The 27,500-nt window shown below is 44.1% G+C and overlaps 1 protein-coding gene across 1 annotated transcript in view; it reads right to left on the bottom strand.

Moving 5' to 3' along the window:
* Positions 1-16,594: 16,594 nt before the first annotated feature.
* The window catches only part of crtc3 (CREB regulated transcription coactivator 3), a gene marked incomplete at both ends in the record, with an annotated part of 32,957 nt that continues 22,051 nt past the window's right edge, over positions 16,595-27,500 (bottom strand). The window contains 9 exon segments of the mRNA XM_079231391.1: positions 16,595-16,800; positions 17,962-18,154; positions 19,253-19,336; positions 20,090-20,347; positions 21,948-22,183; positions 23,070-23,290; positions 23,806-23,855; positions 24,353-24,438; positions 25,195-25,245. Of these exon segments, the coding sequence (XP_079087517.1) occupies positions 16,595-16,800; positions 17,962-18,154; positions 19,253-19,336; positions 20,090-20,347; positions 21,948-22,183; positions 23,070-23,290; positions 23,806-23,855; positions 24,353-24,438; positions 25,195-25,245 (1,385 nt within the window).

The following is a 27,500-nucleotide window of genomic DNA, read 5'->3' as shown; positions in this document are numbered from 1 at the left end:
TATGGTCTGTCGGGCCTTTGCAAATGTCGGAGGAGTGATTTACAACACGCTGACTTGTAGACAACATGAGGCTGCAGGTTGTCCACTGCTCTGGTTTCTCACTACGATGTTTATATCTTTATATCTTTATCATCAGGGAATTAAGAGACATGTAGTTGCTTGACATAAGGTATGTTCAAAATATTCACACCCAAAAACACCTTTGCTTGGTATAATAATAATAATAATAATAATAATAATAATAATAACTTTATTAGCACCTTTTGAGAACAAAGTTTTACAAAGTGCTCTACAGAGAAGCATAGCTTCAACACCAGTAAACAAAAGAATACCATACCATACCATAAAGGCAATGAATACATACAAATCAAACAAATAAAAAAGAGCAAATGGAATCAAAAACAAATAAATAAACAAACAAAAACAGGGGAATAAAATAACTCCGTGAAACAAAATCATAAACCGACATAAAAGGACGACATCACTTCAAAGCAATTCTATAAAATGTGTTTTAACCTCATGGCATCAAGCCCAAAGGTTAATATATATACTCCTGATTATCTCCTCAACCACAAGGCATATTTGAATAATGTAAAAAGGGATCATGTACAGAAAACCCTTGGGAACATAGAAAATGAGTTCATATATGTGTTACTGGTATATTGGTGTATGATATTTTGTTGTATTTTCTTATTGTAACTATATTTGCTATATTTTAAAGTAATATATAACATAGATCTATATGTTCAGAGTATCTGTGCGAAGTTTGGCTTTGATTGAGTGAAGTTTAGTCTTTTTAATAATTATGAAGGGATTTAAAAGAAGTTATTGATTCTCCTCCGTAAATACTCATTAGTATACCACGCAGTTCAACAGTCACTCTTTATATTATACATCACTCTATATATTATACCTCACTCTTTATATTATACCTCACTCTTTATATTATACCTCACTCTATATATTATACCTCACTCTTTATATTATACCTCACTCTTTATATTATACTTCACTCTTTATATTATACTTCACTCTTTATATTATACCTCACTCTTTATATTATACCTCACTCTATATATTATACCTCACTCTTTATATTATACCTCACTCTTTATATTATACTTCACTCTTTATATTATACTTCACTCTTTATATTATACCTCACTCTTTATATTATACCTCACTCTTTATATTATACCTCACTCTTTATATTATACCTCACTCTTTACCTCACTCTTTATATTATACCTCACTCTTTATATTATACCTCACTCTATATATTATACCTCACTCTTTACCTCACTCTTCATATTATACCTCACTCTTTATATTATACCTCACTCTTTATATTATACTTCACTCTATATATTATACCTCACTCTTTACCTCACTCTTTATATTATACCTCACTCTTTATATTATACTTCACTCTATATATTATACCTCACTCTTTACCTCACTCTTCATATTATACCTCACTCTTTATATTATACTTCACTCTTTATATTATACCTCACTCTATATATTATACCTCACTCTTTACCTCACTCTTCATATTATACCTCACTCTTTATATTATACTTCACTCTTTATATTATACCTCACTCTATATATTATACCTCACTCTTTACCTCACTCTTTATATTATACCTCACTCGTTCAACGTATGATAGTTTGCAGAAACCTGCAATGAAAAATAAAAATCCCTGGTGAAGATCAAACCCTCATGAAGTGACGATGAACCTCCACAGCATCTTGTAATCTATGAAGTTAACATGACATTCCTTCTTGGTCCTCCACAGGGAAGGAAGGAATACACGTTCTCATCGCTTCCTCTCCTCATCGTTTCCTCTCCTCATCGTTTCCTCTCCTCATCGTTTCCTCTCCTCCATGTTGTTCTCATCGTTTCCTCTCCTCATCGTTTCCTCTCCTCCATGTTGTTCTCATCGTTTCCTCTCCTCATCGTTTCCTCTCCTCATCGTTTCCTCTCCTCATCGCTTCCTCTCCTCCATGTTGTTCTCATCGTTTCCTCTCCTCATCGTTTCCTCTCCTCATCGTTTCCTCTCCTCATCGTTTCCTCTCCTCCATGTTGCTCACACTGTTTCCTCTCCTCATCGTTTCCTCTCCTCATCGTTTCCTCTCCTCATCGTTTCCTCTCCTCATCGTTTCCTCTCCTCCATGTTGTTCTCATCGTTTCCTCTCCTCATCGTTTCCTCTCCTCCATGTTGTTCTCATCGTTTCCTCTCCTCATCGTTTCCTCTCCTCCATGTTGTTCTCATCGTTTCCTCTCCTCATCGTTTCCTCTCCTCATCGTTTCCTCTCCTCATCGTTTCCTCTCCTCATCGTTTCCTCTCCTCCATGTTGTTCTCATCGTTTCCTCTCCTCATCGTTTCCTCTCCTCCATGTTGTTCTCATCGTTTCCTCTCCTCATCGTTTCCTCTCCTCATCGTTTCCTCTCCTCATCGTTTCCTCTCCTCCATGTTGCTCACACTGTTTCCTCTCCTCATCGTTTCCTCTCCTCATCGTTTCCTCTCCTCATCGTTTCCTCTCCTCATCGTTTCCTCTCCTCCATGTTGCTCACACTGTTTCCTCTCCTCATCGTTTCCTCTCCTCATCGTTTCCTCTCCTCCATGTTGCTCACACTGTTTCCTCTCCTCATCGTTTCCTCTCCTCATCGTTTCCTCTCCTCCATGTTGTTCTCATCGTTTCCTCTCCTCATCGTTTCCTCTCCTCATCGTTTCCTCTCCTCATCGCTTCCTCTCCTCCATGTTGTTCTCATCGTTTCCTCTCCTCATCGTTTCCTCTCCTCATCGTTTCCTCTCCTCCATGTTGCTCACACTGTTTCCTCTCCTCATCGTTTCCTCTCCTCATCGTTTCCTCTCCTCATCGTTTCCTCTCCTCATCGTTTCCTCTCCTCCATGTTGCTCACACTGTTTCCTCTCCTCATCGTTTCCTCTCCTCATCGTTTCCTCTCCTCATCGTTTCCTCTCCTCCATGTTGTTCTCATCGTTTCCTCTCCTCATCGTTTCCTCTCCTCATCGTTTCCTCTCCTCCATGTTGCTCACACTGTTTCCTCTCCTCATCGTTTCCTCTCCTCATCGTTTCCTCTCCTCATCGTTTCCTCTCCTCCATGTTGCTCACACTGTTTCCTCTCCTCATCGTTTCCTCTCCTCATCGTTTCCTCTCCTCCATGTTGCTCACACTGTTTCCTCTCCTCATCGTTTCCTCTCCTCATCGTTTCCTCTCCTCCATGTTGCTCACACTGTTTCCTCTCCTCGTGTGAGAGCTTCATCCACGTCGAGGTGACGACGGCTCGGAATGTGTTGTGAACTCAAGAAGAAGATCAATGTGGCAACATTCACTGCATGAGCAAGTAATGCTGTAGAAACATGTGTGTGTGTGTGTGTGTCAGTGTGTGTGTGTCAGTGTGTGTGTGTCAGTGTGTGTGTGTGTGTCAGTGTGTGTGTGTCAGTGTGTGTGTGTCAATGTGTGTGTATGTGTCAGTGTGTGTGTGTCAGTGTGTGTGTGCGTGTATGTGTATGTGTGTGTATGTGTCAGTGTGTGTGTGTGTGCGTGTGTGTGTGCGTGTGAGAAAGGCTGTGTGTGTGAGAGAGGTTATGTGTGTGTGTGTGCATGCGTGTGTGTATGCGTGAGAGAGGCTGTGTGTGTGTGTGAGAGAGGTTGTGTGTGTGTGTGTCAGTGTGTGCGTGCGTGCATGCATGTGTGTGTGTGTGTGAGAGAGGTTGTGTGTGTGTGTGTGTGTCAGTGTGTGCGTGCATGCATGTGTGTGTGTGTGTGTCTGTGTGTGCACGCGTGTGTGATTGTGTGTGTGTGTCTGTGTGTCTCTGAAATTATTCTCTGCATTTCCTCACATATCTGCACTCATTTTGTTTTGTTTGGCTCAAGTTGAACGTTATTGTTATTTTCTTTAAAAGATATTCAGTGCAAAACCGGTTAATTTTAATATTTGGCTTTTTTTTTGCCAAATATGAGTTGTTTTTTTGCACACATAGAACTTGTTTTGCATTGTTCTGGCAAAGTGATCGCACATGTTATTAGTTTTTGTCTCATGCAGAAATCTGGTTTACTTGAAAGTGATTTCAATTTTCTTTATTCTATTATATGAAAAAGCCCAGATGGAGGAGTCACAAAAAGTTATTATTTAAATAAAAATTCAGCATGAACCATTCTGTTACAACTTAGTTGGGGCGGTGGGGCGTGAACATGTTTCTTCCTCCAAAGTGGGGCGTGACAGAAAAGGTTTGAGAACCCCTGCTGTAACCCTGTAACCTGTATAAATACATATAACGATTAGAGTTCTTCAGCGCTCTGCTCTTGCCTCGGCTTGTTTCCCTCTGCCGTCCCTTCTGCTGCCGTCTCTCCTCGGCACGCTTCCCCGCTCAGAGCGCTGCGCTGGTGGGAACCAGACCAGCGTACGAGTGTTTACAGTCATCATCACATCCATGTGTGTGTTTGTGTGCTACACACTCTGTAATAAGAGGGTCCGGCACTCTACCTCTCCTCAAAGACGTTAATGGGGAGGTTGCTTAAAGAAGGGAGGGGGGAAGGGTTTGAGTGTTACACCCCCCTCACTTTCATGTTCCTCCTGAGCTTGGCAGCCTGCCAGTATGGATGCTGGAACCTTGATGGGTGGACTGGGTTTCACACAGCAGCGCTGATGACAGACATTGTATACGTTACATGAGGCCTTAACACAGCGGCCTTCAGGAAGTCATACTTCAGCTCCTGTTGATGTCTGCCGAAAAACTGAAACTGAATTCAAGTCTTTAAATATTGTAGGAGGGTTAAGAAGTGCCTGTTGTTTTCCTCAGATATGGTCAGTCATGCTGACGTCATCACCCGTTGGGTTGGGGACTGATGTTTGCCTCGAGTTTTGCGGTTTTCGCCGTCGCCATCTTGTTTTTTGCAACCGATAAACAAAAGTGAGATTGAGACATACCCCCTGGTGGTCAGGAGAGAGAATGCAGCTTTAACACATGAAGCATTTACTTCTATACAACCAGAGGAGTCGCCCCCTGGGGGTCAGGAGAGAGAATGCAGCTTTAACACATGAAGCATATACTTCTATACAACCAGAGGAGTCACCCCCTGGTGGTCAGGAGAGAGAATGCAGCTTTAACACATGAAGCATATACTTCTATACAACCAGAGGAGTCGCCCCCTGGTGGTCAGGAGAGAGAATGCAGCTTTAACACATGAATCATATACTTCTATACAACCAGAGGAGTCACCCCCTGGTGGTCAGACGAGAGAATGCAGCTCTAACACATAAAGCATACTTCTGTAACCTTATAAGGCTCTTGCTGTTTCTCCTTCAGATCCTTACATGTTAAAACCACGTGATGTGGCTAGAAGTGTAACGTTCAGGCTGCTGTTCACACTCCACCAGCTGTCCGTCATTTACACTAACGAGCTCGTTAAGAGCGGAGCTGACAGCAGGTGGTCGACCACGTAGATTGTTTATTAAGAGAAAACCTCACCTCTCTGTCGGTCTTTTTGAACAACAAAGAGTCAAAGTGACAGAAAGGTGTTTCTTGTTGGACTTAATCCTCTTTGACTGACTAACCACAGGTCACACTCAAAATATTGGTAACTACACTACTTTACTAGACCTCAGGAACGCGCTTTCCTGCGTTACCCAAGTCATTTTTACCAGTCCGAAAAGTTCTCTTTTAGTGGCGCACGAGTCACACGACACTTCCTGCATGAACAATAGCAACATGCTGCTACCTAGGGCTGCTGCTACTGCCCGCGACCCCTCTGCCCAAGTCGGGTGTCGAGCCTGGTCCCGCTACCTTCGATGGTTTTCGAAGAGCTAGCGGAAGTTAGCGGGGAAGTGACGGAGCGCTAGCAGGAGCCCCAGCCGGCTACAGCGGGGAGCTAACGGGGACTCTGACCGAAGGTAGTAGCGGCTCGTAACCTGACGTTTACGGTAGATTGTTCATGCAGGAAGTGTCGTGTGACTCGCGCGATTATTATTATTGGAAATTATATTAATTAATAATTATTGAAAATTGAAAATAAAGTGATGAAAGGGCCATGATGTTTGTCCATGTATCTTTGTAGTTAATTTGGACATTTGCTTAAAAAAAAGGAAATTAAAGTAACTAGTAGTGAAGTTACTTTTCAAATGCAGTAACTAGTAAAGTAATCTAGTTACGATTTTCAGAAGTAACTAGTAACGTGTAACTCGTTACTTTTTCTGAGTAACTACCCCAACACTGGAGATCAAGATGCTGCTGCGGTGTAATGCAAGGTATAAAGCAGCTGTGTCGACTCGAGGCACACGTTTGATGACTCGACTCATATATATATATATATATATATATATATAAACACGGTATAAACACTTCATTTCTGAGCTTCTCTGTTATTTCTTAATGTACGCTCTGATCCTAAACTGCGTCCCTAACAAGACAACCAGGCTCTGGGCCACACAGGCAGGTGATTACAATCTGGACGAGTGTCTTCAAGTATTGGGGGAGAATATAATATATAATATAATAATCATCTGGAGCCGCGTATCGGTGACTTTAGTATACACGAGCATGTGGATGCATCATCTGCAGGAGATGATGGAACTCCTTTCCCGACTGTAGACGTATGCGACGACGTGGCACCGTCCCAGCATGCATCATGGGTGGTATTTGAAGTGGAGGTGTGTGGACGGCATGACACGTCTTCAGGAGACGCTGCAGGCACTTCCTGCCGTCCGTCGCCTGGGCAACACGTTGGTGTAAACACACGTGGTGTTACGACATGCTCCTGGACGCGGCGCTGACTCAACCCTAGAGCACGAACGTCTTCAACCCTAGAGCACGAACGCTGGGTGATGTTCACCCGAGCGGTTGTGGTTACGTCATTTTCATTGTGTTGCTTTTGTCTGAGTTGTGTGGGTCATTGTGTAGCTTCATGCTGCTCACTGACGTTATTGAAGGTAGGTGTGTCTTATTGAAGGTGGGCGTGTCTTATTGAAGGTAGGGTATATTATTGAAAGTAGGCGTGTCTTATTGAAGGTAGGCATGCCCTATTGAAGGTGGGTGTGTCTTATTGAAGTTAGGTGTGTCTTATTGAAGGTGGGCGTGTCTTATTGAAGGTGGGTGTGTCTTATTGAAGGTGGGTGTGTCTTATTGACAGTAGATGTGTCTTATTGACGGTAGGTGTGTCTTATTGAAGGTGGGCGTGTCTTATTGACGGTAGGCGTGTCTTATTGACGGCAGGCGTGTCTTATTGATGGTAAGCGTGTCTTATTGACGGTAGGTGTGTCTTATTGACAGTAGGCGTGTCATATTGAAGGTGGGCGTGTTGAAGGGAGACTTTTCCTTCACAGGACAAGACTCACATGTCCCAGGAACATGTGGACCAAAGAACAAGTTCATAGCTCCTTTATTTATATTTTTTATCATGTTTTATTGACAATTCCCCAATTTTTCACCCGGTTTGAGCCTTTTTTCCGGGTCCCCCCATGATGCCTGTTTATGGTTTTATGGGACGTTATATAGGGTAAAATCAAAGAAGAGTACTTCAACTTGCCTTGTATTGTTGTATTTTAATATATTTTGATGAGAACTATATTTTATCAGGTACATTATATCGGATGAAATATACCCAACGTTAGTGATGGTGTTACTATTTTTTAACGTTAGCATTCTAGGGCTAACGGCTCTGACTCACAGCTGCAGGAGAGAGAGTCATGAAGCTCTACGTGTTGTCCAAACTCATCACGAGAGCTATTCATTACATGCAACCACCGAACCGCTTTCCCATGGGGGGAAATACCACACAAAAAGAAAAAGAGCCACTTAAAGCCTCCAGTAAATACCATCCACTACATTTAGTATTTACAATACTGTAAAAACAGGACGAACATCTGCAGCGAGAGTTTATGTACAAGAAACCAAACATGCTCTCGGCTGGACGAGAGCTACTGGGTCGTGGTGAGGGATGCGACCCAACACGTTACGATCCACAAACATGAGGTTGTTGGGTTTTGCTTCGAGCACATTCGGCGTCGTAAAAAACCTGATGCCGAAATTGGTTGTTGAGGTCGTCGACACTAGAGGCCAAACCATCCAACTACTCTATTTATTGTTAAATTTTAAAAAGAAGAAGAAGAAGAAAAAGAAGAAGAAGAAGAGGTCTAAAGCTAGTTTGGATTGACAGCTTGAAATGTGAAGTAAAAAGAACACCATGTTGTGTATGAAACAAAAACCACGTTGCAAGATGGAAATATAATTTAATAACACACACACACACGCACACGCATACACGCACAAACACACACACACACACACACACACACACACTCACTATCTTAACAGCTGCAGGTGGATAGGAGCTCTGAGGACTGAAACACGTAAACAGAATCCTCTCGACTCGCTCATCACGACAGATGTTACAGAAATGTGGTTGAGAATAACTCAGACGTCACAAGCATGTAAACAAGAGCCAGAACCAGCAGCCACCACATCCAAGCCTCCTCCTCTTCCTCCTCCTCCTCCTCCTCCTCTCCAAGCCTCCTCCTCTTCCTCCTCCTCCTCCTCTTCTGGGAACGAGGTTTCATTCGATCCCGTCGAGTGGGATTAAAACAACTATTTCAGCTCTGAACGCACAGCAGAGGTGTGACCGGCCGAGTCGCAGCACGCTAAAAATACACGAGCACAATGGTTACCAAGGAGGAGTGCTGTGGATACGGTGAGCAGGTGTTCCTGAACGCCTCTTTTGGAGGATTGTTTGGGGAGGAAGGTGCAGCAGGTGAACAGAAGTGACCGTATTTGAAATGCACAGGAGCGACCTGTCAATCACCTTGTAGCCCCGCCCCTAAAGCGTCCCCTGCTTTATGGTCTGTTTGACTCTAAATGACCATAATTTACTAAATGAACATCATGCTGTATTGAAGAAGACTTGAAACTAGAGATTGAGACATAAACTCATGTTTACAATGTTTACTGATGGAATACATCAAGAGAAGTAGAGTCATTTATATAGACTTCTATACAACCAGAGGAGTCACCCCCTGGTGGTCAGGAGAGAGAATGCAGCTTTAACACATGAAGCATAGACTTCTATACAACCAGAGGAGTCACCCCCTGGTGGTCAGGAGAGAGAATGCAGCTTTAACACATGAAGCATAGACTTCTATACAACTAGAGGAGTCATCAAACAACTCCTCCTCCATTTCCACCTCCACCAAGGATCTGAATTTCCACCTGGTGGTCAGGAGAGAGAATGCAGCTTTAACACATGAAGCATAGACTTCTATACAACCAGAGGAGTCGCCCCCTGGTGGTCAGGAGACTTCTTCCCACCTTTCCCATGGAATGTGCTCACCGTCGCCCCCTGTGGCTGTTTGGAGAATGTCACCCGTTGCACACTGCCTTTGACTTTCTTGACGTTAACTCCACATTCTGTATGTGCAGATTTTTCAACAGCATATAATCATCGAAATGAATTCACACGTGGCCTTTCTGCACGCACACACACACACACACACACACACACACACACACACACACACACACACACCCACACACACACACACACACACACAGAAAAAAAGAAAGAAAGAATGCGTGAAGCAGTTTTGTTTTATTCTGCATTGAATAAACATTTAATTAAAAAGTGTCGGCCGCTCCCAGACTTTCATTCCACGCCAACACTTTTGGAAATCCGCCCATCTTTTAAATGAAACGGGGAAAAGTGGGCCGAGCACATGCCGCCCTCCTCTTCTATCAGCACTACAACCATCTGCAGAACCAGAGTCTGGAGGCTCAGCTGAACATGTGGTGAGAAAAGTCAAGGAAGCTTCTCATTGAAACCAAACAAACAGTTCACTGCAAGATAATACTTTAAACAGCGAAAGCACACGATGTGGTTTAGTCAATTACAACCTGGAACTTGCCGGTCGGATTTATTATCTCTGGAGCGACGAAACATGATTTTAAACAGCTGAGAAGTTAGTGACAGAAATATATTACAAAAACTAAAGAGGAAACCAACTGCCTTCACTGATTATTAATACAAGAATGGCAGAGAGGAATGCTATGAAAACATCATGGACGTCTTTAAAAAGACAATTCTGCATATTACTTTAATTACTCGGTCTCATTTTTTTTATTGAGAAAGTGCCGTGTATTGCTGCAGGAATACGTCTTAAAACGAGGAAATTATTCAGCATTTTAATACTTCCTGTCTCGTCTTTTTTATGAACGTGTTTTTGGTTGAAGAGATTTTAACGTTTAGTTCTCCAATACATAAAACAGGTCAGTGAACGCCCCTCTGGTGGATCTTAAAGAGTCTAAAGGAGACGACTAAGCGTCCTCAGTAGGACACTAGTCCTCCTTCAGCTCAGTGGAGGAGACATGAAGTCATGTGACCTGGTGGAGCTCCTCTATAACATGAAGTCATGTGACCTGGTGGAGTTCCTCTATAACATGAAGTCATGTGACCTGGTGGAGTTCCTCTATAACATGAAGTCATGTGACCTGGTGGAGTTCCTCTATAACATGAAGTCATGTGACCTGGTGGAGCTCCTCTATAACATGAAGTCATGTGACCTGGTGGAGCTCCTCTATAACATGAAGTCATGTGACCTGGTGGAGTTCCTCTATAACATGAAGTCATGTGACCTGGTGGAGTTCCTCTATAGACTAACGTTAGCTTCTTACTTTACACTTCAAACATCTTTGAAGTTAATTAGTGAAGATTATCTTCATAAACTAAATTTGTAAGAATCATAAACGTTTCAGAGATTATTTTCTGCAATAATCCAAACCCCACTGGAAGAGTCTCCTGGTCTCTTTGTGGAGGGAACAGCTGACGGTCGACAGAATGAAACGGTAACATTTGGTGGAAGTTACACAGACATGACGTTTTATTCCGCCTGCTCTTCTTTATCTGACGTGTCTTCATCTTTTCATCGCTGCTGAATTCACTTTGTTGTCTTTTACTGCGATTTATAAATGAACTTTTTCCTCGTCAGCCATGAAATAAAATAAAAAATCTGTGATAATTGGACCTTTTGTTTTGCATTTAAAAAAAAAAAAAAAAGTACCTTGATAAAGATAAACACATATACTGATTAGCTAACAATTATAATTAAAAGCAAATGATTTCTGTAAATAAAGACATTTATGGTTCAGATCTCTACAAACACAATAATACATGTCTTTAAAGAGGAGGTTCAGTAGGAGGGTCCTCTGTGGACAGAACCAGAGACCAGTCCTCTGTGGACAGAACCAGAGACCAGTCCTCTGTGGACAGAACCAGAGACCAGTCCTCTGTGGACAGAACCAGAACCAGAGACCAGTCCTCTGTGGACAGAACCAGAACCAGAGACCAGTCCTCTGTGGATAGAATCAGAACCAGAGACCAGTCCTCTGTGGACAGAACCAGAGACCAGTCCTCTGTGGACAGAACCAGAACCAGAACCAGAGACCAGTCCTCTGTGGACAGAACCAGAGACCAGTCCTCTGTGGACAGAACCAGAACCGGGGTCCAGGAGAAACAGAACCAGAGTCCAGTCCTCTGTGGACAGAACCAGAACCAGAGACCAGTCCTCTGTGGACAGAACCAGAGACCAGTCCTCTGTGGACAGAACCAGAACCAGAACCAGAGACCAGTCCTCTGTGGACAGAACCAGAGACCAGTCCTCTGTGGACAGAACCAGAACCAGAGACCAGTCCTCTGTGGACAGAACCAGAGACCAGTCCTCTGTGGACAGAACCAGAACCAGAGACCAGTCCTCTGTGGACAGAACCAGAACCGGGGTCCAGGAGAACCAGAACCAGAGTCCAGTCCTCTGTGGACAGAACCAGAACCAGAGACCAGTCCTCTGTGGACAGAACCAGAGACCAGTCCTCTGTGGACAGAACCAGAACCAGAGACCAGTCCTCTGTGGACAGAACCAGAACCGGGGTCCAGGAGAACCAGAACCAGGACTCAGAGGTCAGACTGTCAGACCTGCTGCAGTAGAATGAGAGGCTTCCTAAAGGGACCCTGATGCTCAGACACTACTGCTTTAGTCCACAGGGGGCGCCAGAACCAACACTACATGAAAGTATTTTAGATTAATGTGTTCACTAGTTTTCATCCGTGTAATAAACAACATTTCATATAACCTCATGTCCCCAAATGAATCCAAACGGAGATCATTAACTTTCAGCAGCAGCTCGGTTCTGTTCTCCGTCAGGTTCCCACCAGCTGGACGGCGCACACACACACACACACACACACACACACACACACACACAAGGAATTTGAGGCTGGCAACCTGACCTGCCCAGACTCCCTCGATGGACCAACTCCAGTTATCTGACTGATGACTGTGATTATCTGTTCAGCTCCCTCACTGTGTGTGTGTGTGTGTGTGTGTGTGTGTGTGTGTGTGTGTGTGTTGTTTTGGGAACTCACTCCCAGATTGCTTTCTGTGTTTCAGGGTTTGGCAGATTTCCAGCAGCCCACACGGTACATCTGTCTCTCTCTCTCTCTCTCTCTGTCTCTTCTCTCTCTCTCTTCTCTCTCTCTCCAAATATCAGATTTATAAATCCAAAATGAACCAGTTTTAAATCATAGGTTTGAATCCCCGTAGATGAAGCGCAGGACCTGAAGGTTTAATTGGGTGAAGATGAGCACCATGTCCTGACATTCACTTAGAACGACGTCATGAGATATATATATATATATATATATATATATATATATATATATATATATATATATATATATATTCCCTCAAAAAGGGAAACCCAATCAATTTGTCAGTGGCAATCTATGACAAAATTATGCTTATTACCCATTCAGTAGCACTTCATAATAAGTACACACTAAAATACTTAACGAGTAGTAAATACCTGAATTTACTAACACTTAACAAATGATCTAATTAATCATCAAGTCCTCAATACTTCCTTTACAAATGGGGAATCCATCATTTATAAAGTATGAAACCCAAGCTTATTAATCAAGAATGAAACATTTATAACTGTTTATGAATTGCATAATAATGCATTACTAATGTGTTCATGTTGGAATAATGCTTTATGAATGATCAATTCAGTGTTTATTCATGCTTTACTAACGCTAAATAGTGTGTACTTATTATAAAGTGCTGCCCTATATTCAATTAATCAAATTATTTCCCTCTTATATGCTTCTTGTGTTAAAGCTGCATTCTCTCTCCTGACCACCAGGGGGCGACTCCTCTGGTTGTATAGAAGTATATGTTTCATTGATGACATAGTTGCGTGTGTTGGCAGCATAATAATAATAATAATAATAATAATAATAATAATATTCTCTTCTACAGCTTCTCACCAAAAAGAAAATAAATAAAAAACTGTAAGAGTTAATAAAAAGGGTTCGAACCGTCGCCCACAGGGACGTTGTTGGTGCTTGAACATCTGGACGGTGCCGCACTGCTGCCATCTAGTGGCAGGAACGACCACCACAGAACCTTTAATACACAGTACAGAGTTTTATTGTTTATATTAAATCAGAAAAGATAAGCACTATAACGTGTGTATATAGATATTATATATACACGTTATACAAGAACATTTTATATCTTGGGGGAACTCCAATGGCATTAGACATTAAAAGTAGCAACAATAGTGGACAAAAACATTCTTTAAATAACAGAACTGTACAGTCTTTTTTAATATGCAACTAAAAAAAGTCACCCCAAAAAATAAAGTAAGTCGGACTAAGAGACGGAAGGACGACAGAGTTAAAGCTTCTACCTGCTGGAATATGAAAAGTCACAAAATACAACAAAGTAAGGCAGCGGAAGGCAGGAAGTCAGGAGACAAACAGAAATAAACAGCAAGGACATCAAACTGCATAAGTGGCTCCGTCACGCTCCCAAAGTCTTTAAGAGCAGGAATCATCCCCTCTTCATTTTATAGTCCACGAGTCGCTCAACTCCTCCAGAAGGAACTCGTCCACAGCGCAGCGCGACACAAGTAAAGAAACATTACAAAAAAACACTAAAAAAAAGTGCCATGCACCATTTTTTTTGTTGCAATAAAGTTGCACAACTTAAATGTGGCCTCCCTCACACCGTGGACACGGACACCTGCAATATTGGATTAGTTTTTGGCTGCTCTGCGTCACCTGTTCAACAGGTTGCACTCCATTGAGAAACAGTTGCATAGTTAAGAACGTTGGCGCCAAAATCCTCTTCAGGGGAAAAAATAATGATTAAAAACGGACACTAGGGGGCGCTCAATGCCTCACATGAAGGAGACGTTACGCAACCACCTGTAAATATGAGCTCTCTGCACAAACATGTCATCATGGGATCTACGAGCCGCCGAAAGATGCATTTTCTAACTTCAAATTAAATTAAACACCTGTTGCAGCGACTGAACTCATGTAGTCACGGGAGGCGTGGCTTCTCTCTACTAAAAACAAACAACAACAACAACCTGACCAGGTGTAAGAAATAAAAGTCTGTGAACCAAATAGTGCAAAAGAGGTTAAGTGCAATGTTACATGATGTCCGATGTCCACATGTGTACAGCCTGCTCTGTGTGTGTGTGTGTGTGTGTGTGTGTGTGTGTGTGTGTGTGTGTGTTCACTGTACTGCTGTAACACGAGGACAGAAAGCTAAAAGAAAGACTTAAAAAGATCAAGAGAAGCGCCATTACAAGTCAGTACAAAATGTAAAATAAAAACATAAGCAATTCATGTACAAAAAATGAAGCTCCGTTTAAAAAAAAGAAAGAAAAGAGGATTTCGACGCTGTCAAAGTTCTGCCAGAGGACCGAGGAGACGGGAGAGGATCCGACCAAATCTCAAGGAAAAATATAGCAGTCATTCAAAATTAATTTTAGAATTTAATCTCTTAATTAGAAATTCCAAAAATCTATACTCTGAAGTAATATTTACTTATTAAAATCTCATCTCTGTAAACAGTTTGCCCTTTTTGTTTCGAGTTTGAAAATACATTCTAATCAGACTGAAATTGAGGCTTTTATATATATTTATATATATATATTTAACTATTTGTATACATATGCATATACTTGTATACGTGTACATATATATATCTACATACATACATCTGTGGCAAACATCTCAAAAATAATCTGATACCAATATGTAAAGAAATACATTTAAAACATAAAGCTGTAATCGCTCCAGTCTTCATTTCTACCACGATTGTTCAAGAGCCTGAAGTAGCCACAGCTGGTTTCTGTTTCACAGGATTAAAACTGGGCTTCCAGATGTGTTACACTGACACGTCACTGCTCCAGATGTGTTACACTGACACGTCACTGATCCAGATGTGTTACACTGACACGTCACTGATCCAGATGTGTTACACTGACACGTCACTGCTCCAGATGTTACACTGACATGTCACTGATCCAGATGTGTTACACTGACACGTCACTGCTCCAGATGTGTTACACTGACACGTCACTGCTCCAGATGTTACACTGACATGTCACTGATCCAGATGTGTTACACTGACACGTCACTGCTCCAGATGTTACACTGACATGTCACTGATCCAGATGTGTTACACTGACACGTCACTGCTCCAGATGTTACACTGACATGTCACTGCTCCAGATGTGTTACACTGACACGTCACTGCTCCAGATGTGTTACACTGACACGTCACTGCTCCAGATGTTACACTGACACGTCACTGCTCCAGATGGGCTAGACTGACACGTCACTGCTCCAGATGTGCTACACTGACACGTCACTGCTCCAGATGTGTTACACTGACACGTCACTGCTCCAGATGGGCTAGACTGACACGTCACTGCTCCAGATGTGTTAGACTGACATGTCACTGCTCCAGATGTGTTACACTGACATGTCACTGCTCCAGATGCGTTACACTGACACGTCACTGCTCCAGATGCGTTAGACTGACATGTCACTGCTCCAGATGTGTTAGACTGACATGTCACTGCTCCAGATGTGTTAGACTGACACGTCACTGCTCCAGATGTGTTAGACTGACATGTCACTGCTCCAGATGTGTTAGACTGACATGTCACTGCTCCAGATGTGTTAGACTGACATGTCACTGCTCCAGATGCGTTAGACTGACACGTCACTGCTCCAGATGTGTTAGACTGACACGTCACTGCTCCAGATGTGTTAGACTGACATGTCACTGCTCCAGATGTGTTAGACTGACATGTCACTGCTCCAGATGTGTTAGACTGACATGTCACTGCTCCTGGGCTTCAGGGGGCTGTGAGCTGCTGATGAGAGAGAGAAGCGGGATCGGGGCCCACATGGGGTCTGATGGAGGTGCAGACTCTCGAAGCCGACGTGAAACCCAAACTGAATGGATCCGCCTCATTTAAAACACGAGCTTGAGCGTGACGAGGCGACTTTGCGTGTAAAGCAGTGTTTGTTCACAAGTCTCCTCCTTGAAAAGTGTGCGTGTGCGTGTCTGCACACGGCGTCTTTCACATTTAAATGAGTCGTAGTGGCAGCGGCTGCATGCACAGTGGCCCTGTAGAGATCGTCTGCATGCATATTCAGATCCGTACGCCGCAGCTTCCGGGTTTTTGATTCCTCTCTCTTTTCCCGCTCTCCAGGTTCAGAGTCTGTCGCTGCGGAACGAGTCCTCCACGGACGGGTCGGGCAGCACCATGTCCGGGTCGCTCAGCATGCTCAGGCCGTCCAGGCTGAGCGGCTCGATGCGCAGCTCGTCCTCCAGCGGGAAGCAGCCCTCCGAGTCGAAGCACTCGGGCACCGTGGAGAGCGCGCTGAGGCCGCTGAGGTCCTTCGACAGACTGGAGTCATCTGAGGGAGAAACAGACGGCGGTGGGTGAATGTTTTCTTCCGGTCTGGAATAACACTTCATTTATCACGACATGTAACACTCTCCTCCCTTGCATTTCAACTGGAGTATCGCCGTCTGTGCAGTTACACCTAAATATCAGCAGAGACACGAGTCCTCAGCTGGTTTTCTGCTCCTTAGTTGCTAAAAATATATATATATATATATATATATAAAAATGCAGCTTTAAAATGGGTAGAACTCATACATAACTCCTAGGGGTCGTGGGGGAATAAAATCGATACAGCATAGTATAGCGATATTTTGCGTGGCGATATTGTATGGATACACGGAGACATCAGAGAAAGAAATTAGAAATGTGCCGACTGCGTTTAAACGTCTGAAAACATAAAATCTGTTGGAAAAAAGGTAATAAATCGCAATACTCAATATATCGCAGTATCGTGATAATATTGTATCGTGACATCGTATCGGGATAATATCGCAGTATCGTTATATCGTATTGTGACTTAAGTATCGTGGTAATATATACTTCTATACAACCAGAGGAGTCGCCCCCTGGTGGTCAGTAGAGAGAATGCAGCTTTAAGACATGAAGCATAGACTTCTATACAACCAGAGGAGTCGCCCCCTGGTGGTCAGTAGAGAGAATGCAGCTTTAACACATGAAGCATAGACTTCTATACAACCAGAGGAGTCGCCCCCTGGTGGTCAGTAGAGAGAATGCAGCTTTAAGACATGAAGCATAGACTTCTATACAACCAGAGGAGTCGCCCCCTGGTGGTCAGGAGAGAGAATGCAGCTTTAAGACATGAAGCATAGACTTCTATACAACCAGAGGAGTCGCCCCCTGGTGGTCAGGAGAGAGAATGCAGCTTTAAGACAAACATTCCACATCGGCTTCACTTCTTTCTTCATGAGGTTGGGGTTGATGGATTTGCCCCAAATAGGAACTCCAACTTTGAGTACAATTGTATTTTTTCTAGTACATAATAAATATAAATAAATATTGCAATACTTTACATGCTCCATTACCATTGTGCTACCTCATTTGGCGATAGATGGTGGATTAACAGACTTTTTTTTCACAAAAATCTTTAAGATTGCCACTTTTATATTTATATAAAAAAAAACATCTTTCCCAGGATGCACCTGCGCCTCACCAGTGAGTATGATGTTGGGCAGTCCGCCGCTGCAGTTGGAGTACAGCATGTTGGACCTCATCGGGTCCTGCAGGCTGTTGCCCAGCCCCGAGAGGGCGGCCTGGGAGTAGTAGAGCAGGGAGGAGGACGGGTTGAAGAAGGAGCCGCCCGCGGAGGAGCTCATGGCGTTCTCCAGCAGAGCGAACTGGTCCAACTAGACGGCAGATGGCGGAGAGAAAAATGGCAAAACGAAAGACAAGAATCAGTCGTGGAGTTCACGTTGGCAGCCCGGTTCTGTGCGATGCCTTCAAGTGTTTTCTCACAACATCCACAGCCCATAGAAAACCGTATTAACACGACTGATGGCGAGGACACAGTCTGTTGAGCTCTGTGGTCTGACAGAATGTTAATTACTACAAAAACATGGAGGACTGATGCCACGGAGAAAATAATCCTAATGCTTTATTGGCTGAAGAAATTCTGTTGCTTTAACTTGACTGTGTGCCGAGTAGAATCTGCTTCGAGTCAAGGCGGGTTTGTGCTGCATTCATGTGCTGCTGGAATAATCAGGAAGGTTCACGCCGAGTAAAAAATGAACATAGATGCTCCTTCAAGTCAAAACATTTAGCTTTTTGGTGCACAGCTTGCAGAGTCGACGTCACATTACGCAGAAACATGGGGACAAAAGGGAAGCTGTTGACGATAAGAATCTTTTCTGTGAATTCATGGAATGTTTTTTACACTTATGTCGGCCGGGTTTGGGTCTCAGACCGTCTGCATGCTAGCAGGGTGCTTTAGGGCGGTGCTTTAGGGCATTGCATTAGGGCGTTGCTTTAAGGCGTTGCATTAGGGCGTTGCTTTAAGGTGTGATTTAGGGCATTGCTTTAGGGCGTCGCTTTAAAGTGTGATTTAGGGCGTCGCTTTAAAGTGTGATTTAGGGCGTTGCTTTAAGGTGTGATTTAGGGCATTGCATTAGGGCGTTGCTTTAAGGCGTTGCTTTAAGGCGTTGCTTTAGGGCGTTGCATTAGGGCGTTACTTTAAGGCGTTGCTTTAGGGCGTTGCTTTAGGGCGTTGCATTAGGGCGTTGCTTTAAGGCGTTGCTTCAAGGTGTGATTTAGGGCGTTGCTTTAAGGTGTGATTTAGGGTGTTGCTTGAGGGCGTAATGGTTTTAAGTGAAGTACTTTGAATCTTCTTGTTGTTGAAATGTCTTCTACAAATAAACTTGGCTTGCCGCGTGCGTGCGTGCGTGTGTGTGTGTGTGTGTGTGTGTGTGTGCGTGCGTGCGTGCGTGCGTGCGTGCGTGTACCTGTACCTGGTAGGGGTGGGTCTTGGTCTGGCGGTTGGAGAACTGTTGCTCCATGAACGGGTCGTTGAAGAGCGTCGCCATGTTGTTGTGCTGTAAATAAATAAAAGTCTCAAAACATCAAATCTGGAGAGAAATCTTTTTTATTTATTTATTTTATGCGACATGTGATTTGAATAAAGAACAAAAGGGGTCATTAGCTAATCTGAGACTTTAAGCAAACCACATCCTAACCATGAAGGGCTGAATCGATAGAGATGATTATTAATTTACAGAAAGTTATTCTGCTAAAATAATAACTGATTAATTGTGATGGGGAAAATAATCTTGTGAGTGTTTGCTGGTTCTAAGTGGATATCTTTAGGATTTGGACTTTTGGTCGGACAAAGCTAGAGATTCTGGGAAAATATTGACACATCACACATCACACATCACACACACACACACACACACACACACACACACACACACACACGGTTCATTCCCATCAAGCGGCTGCAGTTATTTTTTTTGAGAACATTTGCCAGCCATTGTTTAACAGCGTAAGAAAGTAGATAAGTGTCATAATAATAATAATAATAATAATAATAATAATAATAATACTTTGTATACAGCACTTTCTCAAAGTACTTTCCAGATGAAAAGATTTACTGAATGTATCTGACAAATAAAAGGACACATATAGTGACGCAGAAACATAAAATGAAGGCACAAAAAAGAAGAAACAACTAAATTTGATCAGTATGATCATCAAGAGTGCACCGAGCACCAGAGAGACCGGCGCACTGAATATGATTTAGTGTGTGTGTGTGTGAGACACACGCACACACACTTCATTGCACTTACTTGGCTGGAGTTGAAGTCCAGTGGGATGCTGTGAAGAGGGGAAAGAGGCTGCTGCTGCTGCTGCTGCTGGTGTTGCTGCTGGTGTTGCTGTTGTTGCTGCTGTTGTTGTTGTTGCTGCTGTTGTTGTTGATGTTGATGTTGGTGTTGATGTTGGTGTTGATGTTGCCGGCTCTGGTCCACTGCATGCTGGGATTGCTGGTACAGCGGGTAGGGCGGGGGCGGCTCTCTGGGCATGTTGCTGGTGTCCAAAGCGACTCCCTACACAGGACGGAGAAAAGCAGAGTCACTGAAGACCTGAAGTCCATTTATTCAGATTGTCAAGTCAAACTTTATTTGACATGATTAAACAAAAGTTGTTTCAAGAGTTTTTTTTCCGCACAAACAGATTCTCAAACTTCTCAGTGTTCCAGTTACGAGGTCATGTTATTGTCACTGTACATCAGGGTTGTCCCAACACAGAGACCATCACTATGTGGAGGAGGAGTTCACTTCAGCTTCTCTAACGGGGTACGTGAGATTCACATTTAAAAAAATCATTTGAATAATTATTAAATAACAATTTTTAATCAAATATAAGTGTACGTTTTTAGGCCTTTTCCTCTAAATGTCATTCCCAAACTAAAAAGGGTGTATCTCTGCAACCACTAGGGCTGTTTGAATAATGTTGTGTTATAATAAAAGGTACACATGTGAGATTGTGTTCAGATGTGTAAATATCAGTCTATATGTTACTGGTTAAGAGTAAATGAAGATGACACACAGAAAAAAATGAAAAGGTTTCAGGTCCGCCGAGAAAAAATAAATCACTTTCAGGATGATTATTTCTTTGAAATGATGCAGCGGTAAGGTCCAACTCTAACCCAAATCATAGCTCAATATGTGAACATTCTCTAACCCAAATCACAGCTCAATATGTGAACATTCTCTAACCCAAATCATAACTCAATATGTGAACATTCACTAACCCAAATCATAGCTCAATATGTGAACATTCTCTAACCCAAATCATAGCTCAATATGTGAACATTCTCTAACCCAAATCATAACTCAATATGTGAACATTCACTAACCCAAATCATAGCTCAATATGTGAACATTCTCTAACCCAAATCATAACTCAATATGTGAACATTCACTAACCCAAATCATAGCTCAATATGTGAACATTCTCTAACCCAAATCATAGCTCAATATGTGAACATTCACTAACCCAAATCATAGCTCAATATGTGAAAATTCTCTAACCCAAATCATAGCTCAATATGTGAACATTCTCTAACCCAAATCATAACTCAATATGTGAACATTCACTAACCCAAATCATAGCTCAATATGTGAACATTCACTAACCCAAATCATAGCTCAATATGTGAACATTCTCTAACCCAAATCATAGCTCAATATGTGAACATTCACTAACCCAAATCATAGCACAATATGTGAACATTCACTAACCCAAATCATAGCTCAATATGTGAACATTCTCTAACCCAAATCATAGCTCAATATGTGAACATTCACTAACCCAAATCATAGCTCAATATGTGAACATTCTCTAACCCAAATCATAGCTCAATATGTGAACATTCTCTCTGCAAAGGTTGACTTTGTAAAGTGAATCAGAACAAAGTTAGAGAGGGTTTAGAACAGAGAACATTCAGGTGAGGACTTTTTTCCTCATGTACCAAACCATATATTTCATTTATGGTGTTCAATACATCCAAATACAGCAGTTTTGGAGCTTTTTTTCATAAAACAAGCTGTGATTTACAGTTTGTAAAAGGTTCAATCAGACACTGATGACACAGTGCTGTGTATCACATTGCTGTGTCGCTCCAAAGGGAACCTCTCTCTGTACCTGTGTGATGGGCGACAGCGAGGGCGACATGGTGGGCGACAGCTGCTTGGCCAGACCGCGGCGCTGCTCGGTGCCGGGGGACAGGGTGAGGGGGCTGATGGGAGCCGGCCGCCGCCGGGGGGAGTTACTGGACAGACGCAGGGACGAGTTGATGGAGGGGTTGCTGAGCGACGACTGCAGTTGGCAGTTGTTGAGCGACGCCTGGATGGAGGGATTGCTCAGAGACGAGGACAGACCTGCAGGGGGACAAATGATCTCGTAAGAAAAGCGCCAGATATTGGAACCCGACTGGGAACATGTGGAAGTTATGATGCGGCGTGTACAAAAAACACACTGTATTGTGTGACCGGGGAGGGCGAGAAAGACGCAGAGCAGAACGGGGGAAAGGAAAAACGAGAAGACAGAAGGGAGAAGAAAAGAGCCGATTGTAACGAGGTCAAAGTGCCTCTCGGGCTCTGGTGGCCGGCCAAGCCGAGCCGTGTGCGACATGGGGAGGAAACACTGGAGCGAGGAAGTCGGAGACAGAGAGATCATTGAAAGAGAGATCTAGAATGGAGGAGGAGGAGGAGGAGAGCTGGAACCGACTCAAAGCGACTCCCGGCTGCAGACCTTCACATCAAACCCACAAAGACCAGAAAACTTCCACAGGCGACGAGTCAGAAACGGGGAGCACACGTTGAACGAGTGAGCAGATTCGGTTCTCACACACACACACACACCAATGTGGACTATGGTTAAGAGTTGCGTTGCCAGGCAACAGGAGACACATTCTCGTAAGCGCCGGTGCCAGAGCGGAGGCGGACATTCCCCGAGAACCACGTGTCTCGTTTCATTCAGTGAGTCACCAAACGTTAAAAAGGGCAAAGAGACGGAGGGAGAAGTGCCAAATGTGGATAAAATGGTGGAGAGAGAGATGAAAACAAAGGAGGAGAGAACTTCTGGCCCAGAGAACGTTCCTTTAAAGGGCAGTTACACATCGTCTAATGAATATAGGAAGTTACCCTCTTATACTTTGTCTTTTTATGTCATTTACTGAGAAGATATGACACAGTTTGAGCAGCACAGAGTGAAATAAGAGCCCCTCCCCCCTGCGCCCCACACACACACCTGTGCTCCACCCACCCTGCGAGTTGCCGATGCCGAGGTGCATCATGGCCGCCGGCAGGTTTCCGGTGCTGCTGCCCCCGCTGAGGTTGGAGTAGCCCCCGTTGTCCTCCGGGTCCAGCGGCGCGGAGAGCGGCGAGGCGAAGTGCAGGTTGCTGAGGTCCGGCAGCGAGCCGCTGGTGTTCAGCAGGCCCTGGTAGTGGGACAGGCCCGGGTTCTGCTCCGGGGACGGGAATATGCTGCAGAGGAGACTCGTTTCACCCACCGAGAACAATAATAAATGCTGTGCATGATCAGAACGCGGGGGCATTAAAGGTGCATTTCAAAACTGAAAAGATGGTTTTTTCACCTCACAACCCACTCACTCCATTATTCCTCTCTTTTCCATTGCTGCTCATATGCTGCATTAACAGCAAATGAGCAACAACAGTGACTCATTGTTGAGCGTCCACACACACACACACACACACACACAATGAACAAACGCTTGGTTCCACAAACACACAAATGGTGACTCACTCTGGTCGACATCCTCTCGTCCACCAAGAGGACATCTTTCTAACAATCTCAGATCTCTTGAGTCTCTACAGACTGTATTGCTTTGTGTGCGACAATAAAACCTCTAATGCGTTTCAAAAAGGGTCCCGGTGGAAAGAGGAACACACACATCCTGTCTGGCGTTGAGCGGCGCTTCACGCCCAGAAATGATTAGCTGAGCTAACGTAACACTGAGGCTGATGCTCTCCAGACTTACTTGATTCCAGGCACTTCGCATGATTTCGGCCTCGATGCCAGAGACTGGACCTGAAACACAAAATAATTAGAAATGTTTAATCTTCAGAATATTATTTCCAGGTCGACAGCGAACGGTAGATTTCTGCTCAGCCGTGTGTGCATGTCTGATAGAAAAATACATACGTTAGCAAGCGAAATGAGACCATGTTTTATTTCATCCCGCACATATGATGTTTGCCCATTTTAAAAGATCATTGAACGCGTCAAGAAACGGTTCATGAAACTAAAATACGAAAATAGCTCATTAGAAAAGTCACTGAAGTGACGTCTCTCTGACTCAGTTAGCTAGCAAGCTAACAAGCTAGCAAGACAACGTCCATGTTGGTGACGCTCAACTAAATGTCACTTCGACAAAACTATGAGCGGCTGCTGAGCACACGTCTCGTTGAAAACACGCGCAGCATTTAGCCGTCGCCCCGAAACGAGACTCTGACCCCGTCGGTTCAGCCGCTGTCATCGTCACCGTGGCAACACGTGACCCGTCTACCACACAGGCGGCGGCTCACCTTCTTGGCCTCCCACAGCTGCTTGGGAAGCGGCTTGCTGACGCCGATGAGACTCTCCTCGCTGGTCAGGGCGGGGAAGGAGAACACTGCAGAGGAGAGGGGAGAGGACGGGAATCGAACACGCGTCTCACAGTCAAACTGACATGAACCGTCTCTCAGTCACTTGAGGATCAGAGTTCATACACATGTTGACCAATGTTTCAGGACTTTTTACCAAACGTCCAGGACTTTTTATTTTTTACCAACTTTCCATGACTTTTTATTTTTTACCAAATTTCCATGACTTTTTATTTTTTACTAAATTTCCATGACTTTATTTTTTACCAAATTTCCATGACTTTATTTTTTACCAAATCTTCATGACTTTTTATGTTTTACCAAATTTCCATGACTTTTTATTTTTTTACCAAATTTCCATGACTTTTTATTTTTACCAAATCTTCATGACTTTCCCATGACTTTAAACCAAATGTCCATTACAAACATTTAGTGAAATCTGGGTGTAAACAGTAAAAAGTGAGTAAATGTAGTATTTAAACTAACAATGAGAACACAAAGCATACAGTAAACCTTAAATGACTCAAATGAATGAGACAATAGTTTGATTAAAAGAATAAACATTTATATAGATGCCTGTATGTCTGCCTGCTTATATTCTGAGTCTTTCTTTTAAAAGCATATTCATTATTTCAAACTCAGCGTAAATGAACACATTTACATGACTTTTACTAAACTTTTTGGTTGTTTTTTTTTTCAAGGACTTTTCCAGGCCTGGAAACAACCATTTTAGAATTCAATGACTTATTCCAGGTTTTTCTTCCCTGGAGGAACGAGCAACTCACCGTTACCGGAGCCGTCCACCTCGGCCTCGTTTACGCCGCCGGCATTCCAGCCTCCACGAGAAAAACAAACAGACAAACGAAGGAGGGAGAGAAATGAAGCAAAGACCGTAAGCAGAGGAACCTTAGAGGACATTCAGTAAACAACCAGCTGTGTGGATGATCCTGGCAGGAGGCAGCCATCACACTGATGATGTGTTTTATTCAGCCACTGAAGAGTCCTCTCTTCCTCCTCTTCCTCCTCCTCCTCTTCCTCCTCCCGTTAACTCGTCTCCATCCCGTGTCTCACTCTTCCTGTGCGCTCTGTTACTTATTAGGAAAATATTGTTTTTTTCTCTTGATGTCGTCTTCAAAGCGTCCTCATCACTTCCACATTAGCGTTCCTTCTCTGGGGAGGATGTGTTCTGTGACGTCTCGTGTGCTTAGAAATTATTACAAATGAGTCGTAGGAAAATAAAACAATGAAAATGATCCCCGTTAGCGGCCAGCAGTGACTAATGCATTATTCAGGTTGATAACTAGTAGTTCATTCTGACTTTAAGGACAATAGATGATTGTTGAACTTTTGACGTTTTCCTTTTCCAGCAACCTTAATGTATATTGCCCAACTACACATGCAGACCAGAGCCACTGCTCCTGCTCTGACCTTTCACAATAAAAGCCAGAGTTGCATCACTGTTTACAGAGAACTCACATTCCCTCAGAGCGCTTCACTGAGAGGAAACTCAACGCTATTCATTACAGTAGTTTAGGCTACACGACAAAGAGTATAATCAAACCGTCACACTAAAGGAGTCATGCAACTGTTGCTAAATCACATTGCCGGTATGAACATATTTGTGCCGTTTATTCGTGTGTGTGAAGCTCATCTTTTCAGCTGCTGGAGGAGCAGATGAGACAATGAGGAGACAGACACTCACTGGGACGGAAACGGGACAACTGGGAACGGAAACGGGACAACTGGGAACGGAAACGGGACAACTGGGACAACTGGGACGGAAACGGGACAACTGGGAACGGAAACGGGACAACTGGGAACGGAAACGGGACAACTGGGAACGGAAACGGGACAACTGGGACAACTGGGACGGAAACGGGACAACTGGGAACGGAAACGGGACAACTGGGACAACTGGGACGGGAAACGGGACAACTGGGACGGAAACGGGACGACTGGGAACAGAAACGGGACGACTGGGAACGGAAACGGGACAACTGGGACAACTGGGACGGAAACGGGACAACTGGGAACGGAAACGGGACAACTGGGACGGAAACGGGACAACTGGGAACGGAAACGGGACAACTGGGACAACTGGGACGGAAACGGGACAACTGGGAACGGAAACGGGACAACTGGGACGGGAAACGGGACGGAAACGGGACAACTGGGAACGGAAACGGGACAACTGGGAACGGAAACGGGACAACTGGGAACGGAAACGGGACAACTGGGAACGGAAACGGGACAACTGGGACAACTGGGACGGAAACGGGACAACTGGGAACGGAAACGGGACAACTGGGACGGAAACGGGACAACTGGGAACGGAAACGGGACAACTGGGAACGGAAACGGGACAACTGGGACAACTGGGACGGAAACGGGACAACTGGGAACGGAAACGGGACAACTGGGACGGGAAACGGGACGGAAACGGGACAACTGGGAACGGAAACGGGACAACTGGGAACGGAAACGGGACAACTGGGAACGGAAACGGGACAACTGGGACAACTGGGACGGAAACGGGACAACTGGGAACGGAAACGGGACAACTGGGAACGGAAACGGGACGACTGGGAACAGAAACGGGACAACTGGGACGGGAAACGGGACAACTGGGACGGGAAACGGGACAACTGGGACGGAAACGGGACAACTGGGAACAGAAACGGGACAACTGGGACGGGAAACGGGACAACTGGGAACAGAAACGGGACAACTGGGACGGGAAACGGGACAACTGGGACGGAAACGGGACAACTGGGACGGAAACGGGACGGAAACGGGACAACTGGGACGGGAAACGGGACAACTGGGACGGAAACGGGACGGAAACGGGACAACTGGGACGGAAACGGGACAACTGGGACGGAAACGGGACAACTGGGACGGAAACGGGACGGAAACGGGACAACTGGGACGGGAAACGGGACAACTGGGACGGAAACGGGACGGAAACGGGACAACTGGGACGGAAACGGGACAACTGGGACGGAAACGGGACAACTGGGACGGAAACGGGACAACTGGGACGGAAACGGGACAACTGGGACGGAAACAGGACGGAAACGGGACGGAAATG

The sequence above is a fragment of the Taurulus bubalis genome, assembly GCF_910589615.1.
Source record: "Taurulus bubalis genome assembly, chromosome: 15".
NCBI lineage: Eukaryota > Metazoa > Chordata > Actinopteri > Perciformes > Cottidae > Taurulus > Taurulus bubalis.
This window is presented reverse-complemented; position numbering and strand designations above follow the sequence as displayed.